This window comes from Suncus etruscus, chromosome 17 (genome assembly GCF_024139225.1).
Source record: "Suncus etruscus isolate mSunEtr1 chromosome 17, mSunEtr1.pri.cur, whole genome shotgun sequence".
Taxonomy (NCBI): Eukaryota; Metazoa; Chordata; class Mammalia; order Eulipotyphla; family Soricidae; genus Suncus; species Suncus etruscus.
In genome coordinates, this window is record NC_064864.1 from 47034763 (window position 1) to 47055497 (window position 20735).

The following is a 20735-nucleotide window of genomic DNA, read 5'->3' on the forward strand; positions in this document are numbered from 1 at the left end:
AGTTTAAAATGTTAACCACAGGGTAATATACTTGAAGTTAATCAAGAGAATATGAAAATAACGAATTAGTTATTAAAGTCTTAGGCATTGACATTGCTGTCATTTTTAACTTTTCAAAGCACGTTTTTGTACATACCTCTTCTGAGCAGCTACCTGAGAACTGTATTAAAAAGGAGAAAATAACAATCTTAGAATTTCAAAGAAGTCAAAGCCACTACAGCTCTTTGGGCACAAATTTCAAGATTCATTTTCTTGGATGCTATGTCATCATTAATAGGTACTTCCAGTAAGACCGCTAACTCTTGATTCAGTTTGGGTTCTAGCGCCTGGTAAGTATTGGGTAACTTCATGCACAAGAACTGCTCTTTAATGATGAAGGAACAGGAAAAAGCATTACATTCAGGAGACAAAATCATCTTCACTGACTATAAAAACATTGGAGGGATGCTAATAGCTCTTTGTACTTACCCCCTGATGAAGTTAAATCCATGTGCACAAACTAAAAGGTTTCCATAGGCATCAACCTTCAGAAGATTTCCATACAGTGTGTCAAAGACAAGTCCCCTGTGTGAAAACAAAGATATTATCAATGACTCAAAATAATGGCAGACAGATTGTGCATCACTTTCTGGACTTCAACAAGACTGTTCTTTTTAAAAATAAAGGTTTATGGGGCTGCAGAGAGCACAGCGGTGTTTGCCTTGCAAGCAGCCGATCCAGGACCTAAGGTGTTTGGTTCGAATCCCGGAGTCCCATATGGTCCCCCGTGCCTGCCAGGAGCGATTTCTGAGCGTAGAGCCACGAGTAACCCCTGAGCACTGCCGGATGTCGCCCAAAAACCAAAAAAAAAAAAAAAGTTTATGGCAAACTTGCCTCAAGCAAACTCATCGGCACATTGTCCTGAGTGTGCATTCACTTTGTATCATTGTGTCACTCTGGATAAAGGTGTGCATTGCTGGCTGTGTACTTCAGAGACTACTGAGCACGGACACATAACTTGCATGTACTATTAAGGACATAGACACTAGTGTGACTTGCTTTATATTGTGATATTAGCTCATTTCCCAGGAGGTCAGGGAGCCTTTTCCCACAACAGTCTGCCCACTTGGCTGCCTGCTCCAAATTGATCAGTGCTGGGGACCCCATGGCCTAAATCTCAGGAGCCATCAGGGCCACGTCAATGGGACTGGGGTGGGACAGGGAGGACAAAGGGGCAAGGAACCCAGCTAGCATGTGCTTCACTCCTGGATTTATCTCCCTGCTTTTTCTAGTTGGTTTTTTTTTTTTTTTTTTTTTTTGCTTGTTTTTGAACCTCACCCGAATACTCACAGGGATTACTCTTGCCTGTGCTCAGGGAACCACATGCAATGTCAGGGACAGAAACCAGGTTGGATGCCTGCAAGGCAAATACCTGATCCACTGTACTATCTCTCTCAAAATCTCTCTCCAGTCCCAGCTGTTGCATCACCAAGAACCAGCCTTCTTTACTCAAAGGGGTGAATGACAAATTGCGTATGTACCAAAACAATATAACTCTAGAAGCCAAATGAGTGAATAAAATCTTAAAAATGAATTCCAGAGGCCGAAGAGATAGCATAGTGGTAGGGCATTTGACTTGTACATAGCCGATCTGGGACAGATGGTGGTTCAAATCCTGGATTTCCATATGTCTCCCGTGGCTGCCAGGAGAGATTTCTGAGCACAGAGCCAGGAGTAACCCGAGTGCCGCCAGGTGTGACCCAAAAACAAACAAAATAAAAACTAATTCCAGAGCAAATAAAAAATATTTACTGACAATGACCAGATAAAGAAGCTGTTGTATATATTAGTTTGATTAAGTACTGGTGTTGTTAAATAAAAATCAAATTGTGCCTTTGGGGACAAAACAGATAGATACTGAAATAATGTTAAGTGAAATTAGGAAGACAATAGCTGGATGGTTTCACTCACATGTGGACTTTAACATAAGCAAATTAACTGCCGACTGAAAAATATTCTAAAATGCCTAGGCTCTGAAAACTATGAAGGAAAGGAAGATGGTGTAAGGGGCCTTTCTGGTGGTAGACTAGCATCAGAACTTTGGTGGGTTGTATATTATATACATACAGAAGTATAAAATATCATCTCTTCTTGTTCCATTTCTTTCCATCTCTTACTCATATTGGTAATATTATAAACCAAGGATAGAACAATAAAGATATTTTTTAAAAGTTTAACCATCTAGATAAATTATTACAACTTTTATTTACTGGGGGGGTGTCTTTCAGTCACACTTGCAGATATCAGGGGATACTTCTGGCTCTGTATTCAGAGGTCACTTAATGGTGACCAAAGATAACTTTATGTAGTGCTGAAAGTCAAGCTGGGGTTGGCAACACAAAGGGCAAGCACTTTAATCCCTGTACTATCTTTGTGGTCTCAATTTTTTCTGGAAACAGTAAGAATTTATTCAAACAGGGCCTAAACTATAATTCCTATTAATAAAGTCTTACTTTTCTCTAGGCAACAAAGTTCTGATTTTTAGCCCTCTGTCTGATATTGTATCTAGACACAAACAAAAGCATCCCAATAAGCATCTTTCTTCTCCCCCTCCTCCCTTTTTCCTTTTAGGCACTGTGATTTGCAGTATTGTTATTGAAGGGGTATCATAAATATCACTTTACTTCCTTTCAGCACCCAGTTCTTGTCCAGAGTGATCAATTCAACTATTATAAAAAAAACTTTTTTAATTGTAAGAATTTATTCAAGAGACAAAATTGATTAACATGAGGTAAACTGACATAACATAATATAGTAACATAACATAACATATTATTAATACAATAATACATGTAAGTCAAAGAACATTTCTAAATAAAACACAATTTTTTTGATCACAATGACTTACATATCTTTCACAGTAGTATTTTAGATACATATTAATATTGAATCAGGGGAATATCCATCACCCCCAGTGTTGTCCTCCCTTCATCCCTGTTCCCAAGCATATATCCCTTTCTCCCTCCTTTATCCCGCAGAATGCTAGTCTAACTAAAAGCCTATGTTACATATGTTACATATGTTAACACTTATGTAAATCTTTTTTTCTTTTTTTGCAGTTCCAGATTTTGTTTTTGTTTTTGTTTTTTGGGGGCCACACCCGCGGTGCTCAGGGGTTACTCCTGGCTATCTGCTCAGAAATAGCTCCTGGCAGGCACAGGGGACCATATGGGACACCGGGATTCGAACCAACCACCTTTGGTCCTGGATCGGCTGCTTGCAAGGCAAACACCGCTGTGCTATCTCTCCGGGCCCAGTTCCAGATATTTTTACTAGTGGTTTCTTAAAGGTTTAGAGTCAAAGGAGCACTGTATAAGCAATGTTAGAGTGGCAATTATCGTTTGCATGGGCCCACCAAAGTATGGGGGTCATGGAAAGGAAAAGCTTTTGGCCTAAGTACAAGGAGACCTTACCCCTGATGTTTCCTGACATAAGACCATTTCTAGGCTCCAGGCAAACTAGTTTGTCCAGTCCTGGAAAAACAACCTTTCTTTTTTTTTGTTGTTGTTTTTTTTTTTTTGTTTGTTTGTTTTCGGGTCACACCCGGTGACGCTCAGGGGTTACTCCTGACTATGCGCTCAGAAGTCGCTCCTGGCTTGGGGGACCATATGGGACGCCGGGGGATCGAACTGCGGTCCATCCAAGGCTAGCGCAGGCAAGGCAGGCACCTTACCTCTAGCGCCACTGCCCGGCCCCAAAACAACCTTTCTTAATTTAAAGTGTTTCCCAGAAAAATTTTAAATACAAAGTGAAGGTCAGAGATGTAGCTGAGTGGTAGGTAAAGCACTTGTGGCCAGAGCAATGGTACAGTGGGAAGTGTGTATACCTTCATTGTAGCCCACCCTGGTTCAATCCCTGGCACTGCATACAGTCCCAGTACCGCCAGGAGAGATCCAGAGCTAGGAGCAGCAAAGCTCTAAGCATGGCCAGAGATGGTCTAAGAAACAAAAGATGAATCCCCAGCACACACACACACACACACACACACACACACACACACACACACACACACACACACACACACACACACACACACACACACACACACACAAAATTCAGAAAATGAAAATTACCAAGAGGTTCCTGCTTATGAGTTAAGTATATTACTATTGCTTGGGGACAAGAGCAATAGTACAGCGGGTAAGGCGTTTACTTTGCACAGAGCTGAACTTGGTTCCATACTCAGCATCCCATATGGTCCCCCAAGCAAGACAAATTCCTGAGTGCAGAGCCAGGAGTAAGTAACCCCTGAGCAAAGCTGGATGTGGCCCAAAAACTAGGAAGGAAAAAAGAAGTGATTGCTCTCGGATTATCAAAGGGAGAGAAACAAATATAACTGCTATCAGTTTAATCATCTCAGTTACTCTCATAAATAGAATCGTGGGATTGGTCGAACTCAGGACGTTACTCACCAGCAAAACTTGAGCTCGTGTGGAGCTGTATCCCAACTCAATGTATCTTCCTCAATTAACAAATTAGGTTTCACTTCAAGCATATTTTCACTTTCAAGCATATTTAGAATCAATATCAAGCAAATGAAAGCAAGTTTCCCCATTTGTCTCTGGTCAGGGAGGATTTGGGAGTTTCTAATTTTCCGGATTAACAGTGGGATCATTATGCAAGCAAATTCTTCATTAATTACCTGGTAGGGAAGGTGGAATCATAAGCAAAGCTGAGCAGCTCCTGGGGGTAGCCAATAGATACCAATCTCTCCACAGTGAGTTCAAAACCGAGTGATTCATACTCCGGAGACTTGTACACTGCACAAAGAGAAAGTTTTCATTAGAGAGCAGCCAGATAAAACAAGGGCAAATAAGGGAATTTTAGTCTTTTCTCAATTTCTCCCTTCTCCTAAATCTGCCTTTTTGATTTTTCCTCAAACTCCATGTTTTGTACTGCCCCAAGCAATTAGAGCACTCACTACTAGATTGGGAAAATAGAACCTATAATAACAAGAGCAGCAATAAAATGAATTATCAGATATTTCAGGATATCTGAAATATCTTCAGGAAATACCTTCCTCTATTTAAAAAACCTAAAGCAATTCTCCTCTTTATTCCCATGTCCTGTATTCTTTCATTATAAATTCTAAAGGCAGAAAGAAAAACCCTAAAAATGCATAATGTGGGCCAGAATAATAACATAGCAGGTAAGGCACTTGCCTTACATGCTCCCAACCCAGGTTTTATTACCCAGCACCCTATCTAGCCTATACAGCACTCTATATATAGAGTTTAGTCAGGAATAATCCCTAGGCCCAGAACCAGGAGTAAGCCATGAGAACCTCCACATGTGATCCAAAACAAACAAAAATGTATAATGTGATATTAACCATGAGATAATAAACAAGAAAGTGGTAGAATTGTGCATGTGTTAAAGACCACTAAGGTGCACAGCTGGGGCAGGGATTCTTCAAAATGAACTTTTTAAAGTAAGTTTCTTGGTGGGCTAGGGAGATGCAGTAAGTAGGGATATTGCGGTTTATATAGTTGATAAATTCAATCCTCAGCACCCCATATGGTCCCCTAAGTCTGCCAGGAGTGATCCCTGAGCATTACTGGGTGTGGCCCAAGAACAGAAGCCAAAAATAAATAAGTCTATTGTGACCAGAATGCTAGTACAGCAGATAGTTTTTGCTTTGCACATAGCCAACCTGAGTTCAATTCTTGGCAGCCAATATGGTCCCCAAGTACCACCAGGAGTAACCTTTAAGCATTGTCAGGTGTGGACCAAAAACAAAAAAGTCTATTGTTTAAACTTCTTTTTGGTGTTATCCAATAAGCATAGTTCTGTTTCTCAGGATGAACAAGTTTTCTTATCTGCCCAACAATATCATAGCCATCAAAATTACATGTTATAAGCTTTTACTGTGAAAATTAAATCATAAAAAGATAAGTTTATGACAATTATCTGAGAATTAAGAGAATTTATGACCTTTATTACTAAACATGATCATGATTATGGAAAGATGGGTATACAGTGCATGTGTGCATGTGTTTGTGTCCTTTGCTGCCAAAGAACCATACTGGGTTTGTCACAGGTAATGCAGAGCAGATTTTGGAATACTGGGGAAAGGAATTCCCTGCTATTGTAGAAATTTGAAATTTTCGAGGATGAAAAACCTGCAGAGAGTTCCAAGGGCAGGAGCTCTTGCATTTGCAGGCAGGAGGCCCAGGTTTGATCTGCAGCAACACATGGCCAACCAGCACCACCAGAAGCAATCCTGAGCAATGATTGAGGAACAGACTCTTGAGCATCACGAGGTGTGAAGGTTCTCCCCCAATGACAAATTTTAAAGTCTTTTGAATTATATGCAGTTAGATTCTTTTATTAGGCATCTTTCAAAACCATATGGCAAAAATTAAAAATTAAAATCTTGCTAAGTGTCTAATGAGACCCCCCCAGAATTCATTCTAGTCATAATAATGCAACTACTACTTATAGTTTAATCTAAACTTATTATTTTGCCTATAACACAAACTGATTTCCACTGCAGTTAGCCTGCTTACCCAAGTTGTATTACTTCAGTAAGTCAGATTAAATTTTTCCTTTCGGAGCAAGGAGGGGGGAAAATTTTTTTTCCTTTCAAAACCAATCTTAGAATATTTCTAGGATATATAAGAAATGGTGACTACTGGTGGCTTCCATAGGAGAGAATTGAATAGCTTCTTTAAGAAGGGAAGAAAATGATGTTAATGTGCCCTCTGGCTAGGTCTTTAAATCTCTAACATACTGATATATATGAGTTTTTTAAGTCAATTTTAAAAAGGCATGTTGAGCAATTCCTTTCAAAACCATGTATGTAGTTAAAAACAGGACTAAAAATTTGAGGCCTTTTCAGATATCTGAGGCTCACCAGAATATTAGCAAGAGAAGTTGTCATTTCTTTTGTTAACTTAGGTGTCATAACAACTTAATGCTAATTAAACAATTTAACAATTTAAATTTAACAATTTAACCCTGGCTAATATTTTCAATTTTCTCAAAGCTGGCTCTTTTTTCCTTCCTCCCACCTCCAACCCCATCCTCACCACTCTCTTTAATAACATATATTGAACACTGTAAGCAAATCTAAATGGCACTCTGATGAAGAAAGGGCCAGGCCATAACCAAGGTACAAGGTACAGTAATAATTGTGTTGGATATGCTGGTACATAAAACCAGAAAAGATAAGGGCCTCGTAATGTAAACTTAAGGGTTTTGTTTTGTTTTGTTTGAAAAACTGAAATAGTATCTCCTGTCTCATCCCTATGCTTCTCCCTCAATAGAAAACAAATCACATTTTAACATTATTTTCACAAAATAAAGATTACCCTTTGGAGTTTTTTGTGGGGGAGGTGGCAAGAAGCCATAAACATCAATGCTCAGGGATCACTTCTGGTAGAGCTTGGGGGACCAAATGAAGTGCTGGGGATCGAGCACCAGTTGGCTGTGTGCAAGGCAAGTGCCCTATACTCAATGTACTATTTCTCCAACCCTGAAAATTACTTCTCAATGCTAACAATGCAACTTATTTCAAACATCATTTAAAGAAACAAAATTTCAATATCATCAAGTAATTTAGATAATTCATTAATAGTCATTTTGAAATAGGACTGAGCCCATGTAAACTATTTCCAATAAATTATTTTTTAGAAGGATAGTTTGTTCCCATAAGAAAAAAAAAAAAACTTAATCCTTCCTACTACTGAATTAGGATCAACCCTAACTCAGCAATTTCCCCTATGACTCAGGTAATTCTAGACAACTGAAGTCACTGATGATTAAAACCCTATCCATGAGAGAGCATGTGAAATCTAATTCATTCATCTTTAGTGAAGCAAAATGTATTTGGAGAAGGGATTAAAATCTCCATTTTGTCAATAGGAGCGCTTGAGTAAATAAACGCACCATATCCAATGCCACATTGCATTTACTGCAGGATCGACATTTTCAAGTGTTCAATTGAGTCAACTTTCTGGAAATTCCATCTACATAAAACCAAATGCCTAAAAATGTCTTTCCTCTCAAAGAGTTTAGTCTTTCCCCCAAAATATGATGCATTCCCCCATATGCTGACCTAAAGTTAAATAATCAGCACCTAAAGAACCACTAAAGCCAGATTTTCTGTCTTCCCAAATCTCATCCAAAGCTATTTGTAGAAAAGGCTATATTACCATAGTTACAAATTAATTTCCACATTACATAAACCACTAAAACTTAGGCCTGGCATTAAAACACATTCCACACTCTCTAATTTCTTCCATCTACTCCGTGATGATCTGTGGGGCACAGGCGGGAAGGGTCAGCAGACAGCCCGGCTCCGGCTCAGACAGCGGGACTTCACTAGCTCTGTGTTCAACGCTTAACACAGGGGCTACAAGCTAATGACATTTTCTCCTGAGCCTCCCAGATAATCACCTCGGCAATATGAATTCCAGAGGCTTCAACTCTCCCACCAGGACGAGAGCTGAATTGGTGTTTCCTGGAACACTACTTTGGATATTCGTTCTAACAGTTCCCTGAGAACAATTCCAACCTTGTGACAGAAGTGACTGTTTCAGAAATCTAGAGCACCTGTTCCTTGCTACATATGTGGCCAGGTACTTCAAAGCCGCCATGACCTTCAGAGGAACCTGTTTCTCTTCTCAGGTGCAGCCCCCTCTGTCCTGGTTGAGTCTCTTTGACAGAACCGCTGGGTGCAGCTGTGACCTCAGTGCTGTCAACTGACTCCAAAGCACAGTCCACAGCTTCAGAATACATGCACCTCTCACACTCGCTGCTCAGTTCTTCCTCAGGAAACCCTGGGTGCTAGCCTCATCCACAGACTATCTGGAGACTATCTGCCCAAAGAGGGCAGCACACTGTGTCCTCCGATTATGTAAGTGGCCTAGAAAGAGAGTCACCAGAGCTCCTAGAGCTGAGGCCACTGAGCATTTAACGACAGTCTTGACTCCATAACTGGCAAGGGCAAAGCAGCTTCTCAAACGCCATCAAGGGTGTGTCCAGGTCTGGGGGGTGGGGAGGTGGACTCTTGTTTCCAGACTACTCGGCCAACTCACTTAAGACGAAATGTGCGAGGAGATGGTCCCTGTGGAATGAGCTGTAGCCTTTCTGCAGGGAAGTCTGGGGTTCTCATGCACTTTTTATTTTTACCTTTTCCACCAAGGCACACAGTGTGGTAGTTTACGGGGTTAGAAAAGCGAGGGCAAACCTCTAGAGAGGTCCCAGCCCAGCAGTGCTGCTGCCCAAATGAGAACTCACATGAGGCATCGCAGACGCAGAGCCACTCCAGTCCTGACGGAGTTACACTGGCTCGCCTGTTAAAAAAAACAAACAGAGCAACGAAACAAAACAAAAACAAAAACCGGTTTTAAAACTGTTGTGATGGGCTGGAACAGAGAGACACCATTGGGAGCTGGTAAGTACAGGAGTTACTCTCTTATTTCGACGCCTCTGGCCATCACTAAAATTCATCTAATTAGTAGTAACAAAATGAGGACATTGAAGATAAGCCTCAGTATTAGACATTCTTCTTTTCTGGCACCCTGAGCCTAGAATAAAAGGCAAGCGTGGTCCCCTTAAATGTTAAGTCAAAAGACAAATAAAAACGTGTTTATTTTTATCTTAGTGTATTTTCTCTAGTACATTTTATGGTAGAAACTGAACACAGCAAAAATATTTTCTTTCGTTCTTCAACTATTTTTTAAATTTATAGATAAATTCTTTTAATTGAATCACTATAAGATACACAGTTACAAAGTTGTTCATGATTTTCAGTTGTACAATGTACTATACCTTTACCAGTGCACATTTCTCTCCACCAATGAATGCCCTTATTCCCTCCCCACTTGCCATGCCTTTCCTCCTGCCTGTCTCGATGGCAGACATTTGTCTTCTCTGTCTCTTCTTTTTGCCTTTTAGACTGTGTGGTTTGCAATTTTGTTACTGAAGGGGCATCATGCATAGCACTTTACCTCCTTCCAGCACCCAATTCTTGTTCACAGTGATCAATTTCAATATGGTTGTTAGAGTACTCCCTTCTCTGCCCTAACTGCACTCCTCTGCAATGTGTAAAAGAACTACAGTGTATGACACAACAAATTAATTAGAGCAACCTCACCTTATTTTTAAGTATTAATTTAAAGTAAATCTGCCTACTTAACTACTTACCTCCTTCAACCTTCAATACCTCTTTTGTATCACTTGATATAGACAAGCACCAACTACTGGCAGCTGAAAACCTATAATTAGATTTGTACGATCTTGTGAAATATAAGAGGAATGTGTGTCTATGTGTGTGTATGTGTGTGTCTGAGGATGACATTCAGAACTTCAAATATGTCACACAAGTGCTTTACCACAGAGCACAAAGTCCATGAACTCTGAAGGAACTTTCGAAATTTGGTTCTGTAAGTAGATACTTTCACCCTTGGTAAAGCAAAGTCACACATTCTACTCTCAAATTTAAACAACCTAACTCTCATGAATAACTTTCTTGAAGATACATCTGTTAAAAGATATTGACATTTTTAAAGATATGCATTACAATGACCTTTTTCCCTAGACACATTCTTGTTGCTGTTGTTACTGTTTTTAATATGGTCATATTTCTCCAATGTTTTGATCTTATTACATAAAGGGAGATTATCTAAATAGAAAAGAAAGAATTAAATCTAATATCTAAAAGTCCTAAAATATTATAAGAACAGTCACCATCACCAACTATAATTAAAAGAAAAAAAGAAGAAAAGGGGCCAGAGTGATAGCACAGTGGTAGGGTATTTGCCTTGCATGTGGCTGACCCAGGACAGACATGCGTTCGATTCCTGAAGTCCCATATGGTCCCCTGAGTCATGAGTGATTTCTGAGTGCATAGTCAGGAGTAACCCCTGAGCATCACCAGATGTGGCCCAAAACCCCCCCAAAATAACCAAAAACATAAAATCCAACCCTAACATCTATGAATATTGTTTTTTTTAATTTGAGTTACTTCATTTCTTCTTCTTACTTTATTTTTTTTTTAATATTTATTTTGACCATAATGGCTTACATATCTTTCACAGTAGTATTTTAGGTACATTTAACATTGAATCGGGGGAATTCCCATCACCAAATTTATCCTCCCTCCACCCCTGTTCCCATCCTGCCACCCATATCCCCCACTCTCACCCCCCAGGCTGCTAGAATAAGTGGTCCCCTCTGTGTCTAACTTACTATTTAGTGATCATATATCTGTTTGGTCCTGGTATCTACATTCTGTAGTGAGTAGACTTTTAATTTTAGACCCTTAAGAGACATTAACCAGGTAAGGTAAATAGTTCACATTTTCATTATGAGAAATCTTAAATAAAATCCATTCCATTTGCTGGGGCCAAAGTAACAACACAGTGGAAAAAGCACTTGCCTTGCATGTAGCCAACCCAAGTTTGATCCCCCAGCATCCCATATGGTCCCCCAAGCCCTCCAGTAGTGATCCCTGAGTGCAAAGCCAGAAGTAATCCTTGAGCACTGCCAGGTACCATCTAAGAACTATCTCCCCCTAAAAGTCCTTAATTACATATGACAATATACCAGAAGACTATTTATACAATTCAAACTATTTGAAAACACTAGCACAGTAACACAGGCATGGTCAAGTTTTATCTCCAACCTAGAGAATTACAAATGATCTAAATAAGATTCTGAAATTTTTCTGAAAAAAATCTCACCTATTTACTTAGCATACAAAAGTCAAATACCCTGATATACTTTAGCCATATAAAGCAATTTCCAAGTGACTAGATAAGCAAAGTGACTATAGCAAAATGAAATAAAGAGAATTAAGTTTTTTTAGGGGGCCGGCATGGTGGCACTAGAGGTAAAGTGTCTGCCTTGTTAGCGCTAGCCTAGGACGAACCGCAGTTCGATCCCCCCGCATCCCATATGGTCCCCCAAGCCAGGAGACTTCTGAGCGCATAGCCAGGAGTAACCCCTGAGCATTACCAGGTGTGGCCCAAAAACCAAAAAAAAAAAAAAAGTTTTTTTAGGGTCAGAGTGGTGGCGCTAGAAGTAAGGTGCCTGCCTTGCAAGCACTAGCCTAGGACAAACCATGGTTTGATCCCCCCTGGCGTCCCATATGGTCCCCCAAGTCAGGTGCTATTTCTGAGCCAATAGCCTAATTGTAACCTCTCAGCATCAAACAGGTGTCAGCCCCCCAAAAATCAACAACAACAACAACAACAAAAGGTTTTTTTTAAGAGTATTAAAATGCTGGGCCCGGAGAGATAGCACAGCGGCGTTTGCCTTGCAAGCAGCCGATCCAGGACCAAAGGTGGTTGGTTCAAATCCCGGTGTCCCATATGGTCCCCTGTGCCTGCCAGGAGCTATTTCTGAGCAGATAGCCAGGAGTAACCCCTGAGCACCGCCGGGTGTGGCCCAAAAACCAAAAAAAAAAAAAAAAAAAAAAGAGTATTAAAATGTGTAGCTTAAAAAGGAAAAACCAAATCCTAACTCAAATTCTTCCTTCCCCAAGATCCTGTACAATGACCAGGAACATGTTTTTAGCTTATTTTTTTAGGGCCAGAGAAATAGGACAAGGGTTAAGGCAACTGCTTGCATGTAAACCTGGTGCAATCCCTAGCATTACATATAGTCCCATGGGTACTGCTAGACGTCATGCCTAAGCACAGAGCCAGGAGCCATTCCCAAGTTCTTCCAGTCCTAGGTCCCACCCTCACCACTACCACCACCAACAAAATAAATATAATACATAAAACAATTAAAAATAAAAGTCAAAAAGAATAAGGGATATAGCATAGTGGTGAAGTATAGAGAACTGAGCCCCAGTAACACACACACACGCACACACACATACACACACACACACAAACACACACACACACAAACACACACACACACACTCTAAAAGGTTATTATTTATTTCTCCCCAAAATAAGTATAGAAATGTCCTCAATGCTTGTGCTAAGGTTAGAGGAATATAACAAGACATTTGTATACTGTATACCAGGTATTAGATACTAAATTTAAAAAATCCCACAAATAATTCCTTGTCCTTGGCCTGAAGGTAATCTTGGCACACTACAGATACACAATTAGATATTTATAATAAATTTAGGAAGTTCCCTAACAATGTAATTAAAGAGGGACGAGGTAATCAATGAATCAACCCAGAAACTGTTCTTTCCAACTACACGATTTACTCAGACATTCACAGAGAATTAGTTTTTAAAACCCCTATCCCAATATCCCAGTATCACAATGCACTACAAAGCTTACCAAACTTTGAGATTCCAAGTTAATGAATAAGTCACATGTTAATAAATACATGAACTCTCATTGGGAATCAAAATTAAATAATGCCAAGAGCAAGATACCAAGAAGGCTTTTTTTTTTTTAAGTGGTGGTGAGGGATCTCACAATTTTTAACTATTGGTTTTTTTTGTTTTTTTTGTTTTATTTTTTTTTATTTTTGGTCCACACCCGGTAACGCTCAGGGGTTACTCCTGGCTATGTGCTCAGAAGTTGCTCCTGGCTTGGGGGACCATATGGGACACCGGGGGATCGAACCGCAGTCCGTCCAAGGCTAGCGCAGACAAGGCAGGCACCTTACCTTTAGCGCCACCGCCCGGCCCCCTAACTATTGGTTTAATTTTTAAAAATTTACAAACTATGCCCAACCTATAGCTGAATGCAAGCTCCAGCTCCCCGCATCTTAACTGTGGGTTGTGCAACTTCCTAAAAACCTCTATCAGAATAACATTGGGTGATTTGTTCTCAGCAATGTTTGACATGCAAAAGTATTTATGTACCTATTTACCTGGGACTCTATAAACTTGGTGAAAAGGGGGTGTGAGCGAAACCAACTCTAGTGTATACTTTAGGCCGAATGATCTCATCTTCTCTCCAAGTTTTCTGATCAAACAAAAGTTTTGATTGTACTTTTCAAAGAGAGAAAATCCCTACCTTAAGTAAATATTTTGTTTTTGATTTTAGACCACACCCAGAGTTGCACGAGGTTACTACTGATTCTGTGCTCAGAAATAATTCCTGGTGGGCCAGGGGGACCATATGGGATGCTGGATGCATGGGTAGGCCACATGCAAGGCAAATGCCCTCCTTGCTGAGCATGGCTCCAGTCCCAAAATGTAATTTTTTTTTAATCAGAGTGGATTACAAATCTTTCACAGTAATATTTTAGGTACATAGTGATAGTGAATCAGGGGCGTTTCCACCACCAATATTGTCCTCCCTCCACCCTTGTTCCCAGAATGTAATTATGTAATTTTTTTTGTTTGTTTGTTTTTGTTTTTGAGCCACACCCGGCGGTGCTCAAGGGTTACTCCTGGCTGTCTGCTCAGAAATAGCTCCTGGCAGGCACGGGGGACCATATGGGACACTGGGATTCGAACTAACCACCTTAGGTCCTGGATCGGCTGCTTGCAAGGCAAACGCCGCTGTGCTAATTCTCCGGGCCCCAGAATGTAATTTTTAAGTACTTCCTTTAGTATTTCACAACTTGGAAAAAGTTCAAAAGTAAATTAATTTATCCTCCAATATCCAGAGTATCATGTTATACTCATTTCATGGAAAATTTGAGGGGCTGGATTAAAAAACAAACAAACAAATAGGAAATAAAGGAACCTATGTGGTAACTTCACTTGTCCCTTATAATAAAAATCCTAAAAATTATTATACAGGGGTCAGAACAATAGCACAGTGAGTAGGATGTTTACCTTGTATGGGACCAACTTGGGTTCAATACCCGGCATCCCAAATGGTCACCAGAGTCTTCCAGAAGTGATTTCTGAGTGCAGAGCCAGGAGTAACCCCTGAGTGCTATGGGTGTGGCTCCCCAGAAAAGTTCTTATACAAAACTGCAATTTAATGGACTTAACTCTTTCACATGGCCATCAAACTGATGTTCAAAATACTGAGGAAAAACACATCCACTTTATCTGCCTAGATAAAGATAACTCACTAGTGTCCATCTTTGATCCAGCTGACTTCATCCATCATGAATCTTTGCTACAAAGCTGGACTCCATGGTCTCTGGTCCTTTTTTCAGTGGCTATTAATCCCCACAATAAAGTAAACATTCTAAGAATGTGTGAGCAGAAAAGAGACAATGAATCAAAAGTAGTTTCCCTGTTGTGATGGTTTTGAAAACAAGTCTGTCCATGTTGAAAATAGCCAGGAATAGCAAAAGATTCTTATCAGTAATTTTACTGATGCAAAAAACTGTATTACATGATATTTAGCAACAAAAATGTCTGTGGCTTGTTTTAATGCCTGGCAAAGTAAAGAGTGAGAAAGTGTTGCATGTGCACAATGCCTAAAAGCAAACTACACCAAAAGTAGGTATTATTTGTAGTATCTATAATATACCCACATATTAAATGTGTATTACAGTAGGTTTTCAGGGTGTATCATCTCAAGTAACACAAAGAACTTGTACCCAAAGATAAAAGTCACTTTATTAAGAATGCACTGGAGCATTATTGGGGGGGGGGGGTAAGAGTTAGAGTCACATCTGATGTGCTCATACTTATTCCTGACTGCACTCAGGGATCATTCCTGATAGGCTCAGGTGACCACGTGGAGTGCTGGGGAGCAAATCTGGGTCAGCAAAATGTAAGGCAAACACTGTGCCTGCTATACTATCTCTCTGGCCCCAAGAGTCTCCTTTCTTTTTAGTTTCCTTCTGAACTGAAGTTCCCTCAATGCATAATAAATTGCAGAAACAGTATAGGTATTGTAAAAAAAAATCCTTAAGATCAAGAAAAAGAAGGAAAGTTAAAATGAAGAGTTAATCTCAAGGTCAGAAACCTGGTATATGGGCTAAGGCACTTGCTTTGCAAGTGGCCAACCTGGGTTCAATCCCCAGCAAGCATGTGCTCCCTGAGGATCGCTAGGGATAGAGAGCACAAAGTTCCAGGTGAACCTTGAGTACTGCCAGGTGTGCCCAGGCTCGCCCTAAAAAAAAAATAAATAAATAAATAAATGTTTTCAAAAAGAAAGGAAAGACTACAAGATCTTTAGATGTAAATGCCTGTACACCTGGGGATGCTCCATGGCTACAAGCAACAACTTTATCCACCCTAGGACAGTCAGCTTGTGCTGAAGTGAGTCACAGCTCTTCTGTTATCTGACCACAACACAAGAGTGTAAGAGCTCAACCAGGTATGGGCAGAGAGGGTGGGTAGAGCACTTGCCTGTCATGCAGCTGGGTTGGATCCCAGCATCCCATTATTGTCCATCCCCCTCCCCCCAAACACCACAAGGAGTAATCCCTGAACACAGCCAGGAGTAAGCCCAAGTACCTCCAGGTGTAGCCCCAAACCAAAACAATTAAAAAGCCCACACACATTTAAATAATGTATGCTAATTTCAGCAACAGTAAACAGGATCAGTGTGCACCTGCTGTGTGAGAGCTCAAAGACCCTACTAGAGGAAAATTCCCCAACAGCAAGAATGGGTTTTTCATTTCCTCCCTGAAGTCCATTGGACCCTCCCTGCAACCCCACGCTAGGATCCAATTCAAGGCTTCACACGTGCAGAGCAAGTGCTTTACCTCTGTTATTGTGTTTGTTTTTGGGAGTAACCAGTGATACTCAGCCAGATTACTTGGCCATTTGGGATGCCAAGAACTGAACCATGGTTAGCCTCCTGCAAGATCAGTGTATAATATAGTACAATTGTTCAGTCCCAAGTGCTCTACCTCCAAACTCCATCTCTGATTCTCGTAAGAGCTCCACTTTAGGCAAAGTACTTAGGTCTGAAATAATTGGATTTTAGGAGGGCAGAACACTTTAATATAAAATTATAATTTTCGCCGGAGAGACAGCGTGGAGGTAAAGCGTTTGCCTTTCATGCAGAAGGACGGTGGTTCGAATCCCAGCATCCCATCACCCATATGCCTGCCAGGGGTGATTTCTGAATGTAGAGCCAGGAGTAACCCATGAGTGCTTCGGGGTGTGACCCAAAAACCAAAAAAAAAAAAAAAACCCAAACAAACAAAATTATAATTTTCATAGACAGGACAGACAGTACATTGGAATAAAGTCACTTGCCATGCACAAAACCCACCCAGTTTCGACCCATAGCACTACGTAAGATCCCTCAAGTCTCACCAGGAGTGATCCCAAAGTAATTAGAAGGAAGCCTTGAGTGCTTCTAGGTGTGGCCCCAAACCAAAAAATATGTGTAATAAAAATCAAAACCATTTAAGGTTTTGTTTTGGTGCCACACCTGGTGGTGCTAAGGGTTATTCCTGGCTCTGAGCTCAGCAAACACTCCCGGCAGGTTTGGGGGACCATATGATCAACCCAGGTTGGCCCTACCTTCTGTATTATCACTTTGGTTCCTGTTTAAAAATTTTTTTCTTGGGGGTCGGGAAAGTGGCGCTAGAGGTAAGGTGTCTGCCTTGCAAGCGCTAGCGTAGGACAACAGTTCGATCCCCTGGCATCCCATAAGGTTGCCCCAAGCCAGGGGTGATTTCTGAGAGCATAGCCAGGAGTAACCCCTGAGCGTCAAACCCCCCCCCCTCCAAATTTTTTTCTTGGGGCTGGAGCAGTGGAGCAGTGGTAGGGCGTTTGCCTTGCACACAGCTGACTTAGGACAGACTGCAGTTCGATCCCCTAGCATCCCATATGGTCCCCCAAGCCAGGAGCGATTTCTGAGCGCATAGCCAAGAGTAACCCCTGAGCATCACCGGGTGTGGCCCAAAAACAAAAACAAAACAAAACAAAAACAACTCTCATTAGCCAGGGGACTTCCTGCCACACTAGTGTGGGTGTACCTATTTTAGACCCTGAGACCCACCCATTTCTGGGAGGGGTCTTGGAAACCGGATAGTAGGTGTAACCTTACCTGCGAGACCCTCCCATTCCTGGGAGGGGTTTTGGAAATGTTAGATAAGGCTTGAACCAAGGGAATTCGGGCCTTTTTGGCTCTTTGCCCTTTCTGCGCTGCTGTGCGCTCTGGCTTCTGGGTTTCTGTGTTCTGGTCTTTGACCAGCATGGAGCCCAAAGGGAAGATGGCTAACAGGAAATAAGATGCAGGGCTAGCAAAATATTGCTGTGCTTGAAAGGTTATGAATAGGCCACACACACGTGGTGGCTAGGGCTTGAATAAAGTTGTTGCTTCCTGACGCCTAACTGTGAGTGAGTGATTTCACCTGGGCCTGGGACTCGCCGACTGCATGGAGGTTGCAGAGCCACGTGGGCTGGATGGCATCCTCCACCATCCAGCCCCATCGTTAATTATTTAATGCAACATCTAGGACCTTTTTTCTTCTCAAGCACAGTGATCTGATAACTGTTACTAGAGTTGTTTCATTTTAACATTTAATGGATGTGAGATTTTTTTGTGTATTATTTCAATAATAAGACTTTTTTTTCATTGGGGGTAACACCTGGTAATGCTCAGGTGATGCTCAGTCCTGGCAGTGCACTCTGGAATCACTTCTGGTGGTGTTCCAGGGACCATACGAGATGCTGAAGATCAAACCCAGAGAGGCCACAAGCAAAGCAAGTGCCCTACCATCTGTATTATCTCTCCAGTCCAAATATTAGTATTCTTAATAAGTTCATAGAAGTTGCTTATTATTTTTATTAAAATTTATTGATTGATTGGTTTTTGGGCCACATCCAACAATGCTCAGGGGTTACTTCTGGCTCTGCACTCAGAAACCGCCCCTTGCAGCTGGGGGACCATATGGAATGTCGGGAATTGAACCAGGTCCCTCCGGGGTCAGCCACATGCAAGGCAAACGCCCTTCTGCTGTCTCTCCAGCCCTGCTTATATTTCTAATACATATCAGTTATGACTGTCATGCAGGAATTTTTAAAATCCGAGTAGTCTTTTTTCTTGGAAATCTATCCTTTCAGTAAGATCCCACTAAGAAATAATCTCACACTGAAAATACCTTTTATTTCTTTTTTTTTTTTTTCTTTCTTTTTTTTTTTTTTTTGTGGTTTTTGGGTCACACCCGGCAGTGCTCAGGGGTTACTCCTGGCTCCATGCTCAGAAATTGCTCCTGGCAGGCACGGGGGACCATATGGGACGCTGGGATTCGAACCAATGACCTCTTGCATGAAAGGCAAACGCCCTACCTCCATGCTATCTCTCCAGCCCCACCTTTTATTTCTATGGAAACATAATCTGATACCAAATATCTTGTTATTTAAAGAACAAAAGAAAAAAAAAACTCAGAGCTGGAGAGAGAAAACAGGGGGTACAGGCCTTACATGTGGCCAACTCCAGACTGACCCTGTAATGCATGTGATCCTCTAAGCACCACCACCCCCACTCTTGACAAGCTAACATTTAATAGCCCCACTCTCATCCCCACCACCAGTTAACAGCTTTTAAATGAGAATAACCTGAACAGAAAGTGATTTTTTAAATTCCAGAATAATTCTCCCTTTTTTTTTTTCCAGCTTTTTGGGTCCCACTTAGCAGTGCTCAGGAGTCACTCTTGGCATTCTGTAGGAGACAACGTGGTGCTAGGGATCAAACCCAGGGCTCCTGCATGTACAGCACATATTTTCAGCCCTTAAAGCTAATCTCCCCACCCAGATTTTGCAATGTCCTGCAGCTGATGAGAAGGTGGAAAAAAGCTTTTAGGAAACCAATGTTGCTGATTTCTCCAAACAAAGTCAGATGGTTAGAGTGACCAAATAGGCCAGAGCCAGTAGCTGCCTTCTCTCATCCATAGGCCATTCTACCAACAGGGTGGTGACACCTCCCAAACCCTGCAGGAGATCACCCCTAGACTTTGTTAAAGTCACAGTATTCTACCCTGAAAAATCATTAACCAAAAGTCCAACAATTACCAAAAGGAACAATATAAGAAGGAAGCAGCTATTTATTACAATAGTTATTTATAAGCTCGGGGGAAAGGAGCCAATTATCTTCTTAATTCCTCAAATTCTAAAATCAAAATACTGAGGGGTTGAGGAATGAAGTATACTACTCTACATTTCATTCTTCACAGAAAAATGTATTTTACACAACTCTTCAAGAAAGTTAGGTTGACAACATAAAAAAAGGGGGGGGACAGGCCCGGAGAGATAGCACAGCGGCGTTTGCCTTGCAAGCAGCCGATCTAGGACCAAAGGTGGTTGGTTCTAATCCTGGTGTCCCATATAGTCCCCCGTGCCTGCCAGGAGCTATTTCTGAGCAGATAGTCAGGAGTAACCCCTGAGCAATGCTGGGTGTGGCCCAAAAACCAAAAGCCAAAAAAAAAAAAAAGGAACAGGGCAGACTGACAGCACAGCTGTCAGTTGTTTGCTTTGTACACAGCTGACCTGGGTTCGATTCCCAGCATCTCAAAAGGTCCCCTGAACCCCTGCCAGGAGTGATTTCTGAGCACAGAGCCAAGAGTAACCCTTGAGTGCCTCTAGGTGTAGCCCAAAAACAAACAAAACAAAAATGGGTGAGTGATAATAAATGTTAGAACACAAAAGCACACCTGAATTCTTTTTCTTTTTCCTTTGGGTCATACCTGGTGGCACTCAGGGGTTACTCCTGGCTCTATGCTCAGAAACCACTCCTGGAAGGCTCAGGAGACCATCTGGGATGCCGGGATTTGAAACAACATCCTTCTGCATGCAAGGCAACTGCCCTATCTCCATGCTATCTCTCCAGTTCCCCCCTTTTTTTTTTTGGACAACTGAATTCTTAAAATGGAAGTTGTGATACAAAGTGTGGAA

General features: G+C 41.3%; 1 protein-coding gene across 3 annotated transcripts in view; it reads right to left on the reverse strand.

Moving 5' to 3' along the window:
* NT5C2 (5'-nucleotidase, cytosolic II) overlaps positions 1-20735 on the reverse strand; it is a 106365-nt gene that overhangs the window by 18579 nt on the left and 67051 nt on the right. Inside the window, exons 1-4 of one of the 3 annotated variants that reach the window (XM_049790868.1) lie at positions 9283-9332; positions 4682-4799; positions 469-564; positions 137-160 (exon numbers count right to left, since the gene is read on the reverse strand). Coding sequence is in view for 2 of the 3 variants with exons in the window: in XM_049790865.1 (XP_049646822.1) it covers positions 137-160; positions 469-564; positions 4682-4799 (238 nt within the window). In the remaining variant the exon portion in view is untranslated. Of the gene's footprint in view, positions 1-136; positions 161-468; positions 565-4681; positions 4800-9282; positions 9333-20735 lie in introns of those variants that run through there. The other 2 variants (XM_049790865.1, XM_049790866.1) reach the window with 2 other exon arrangements.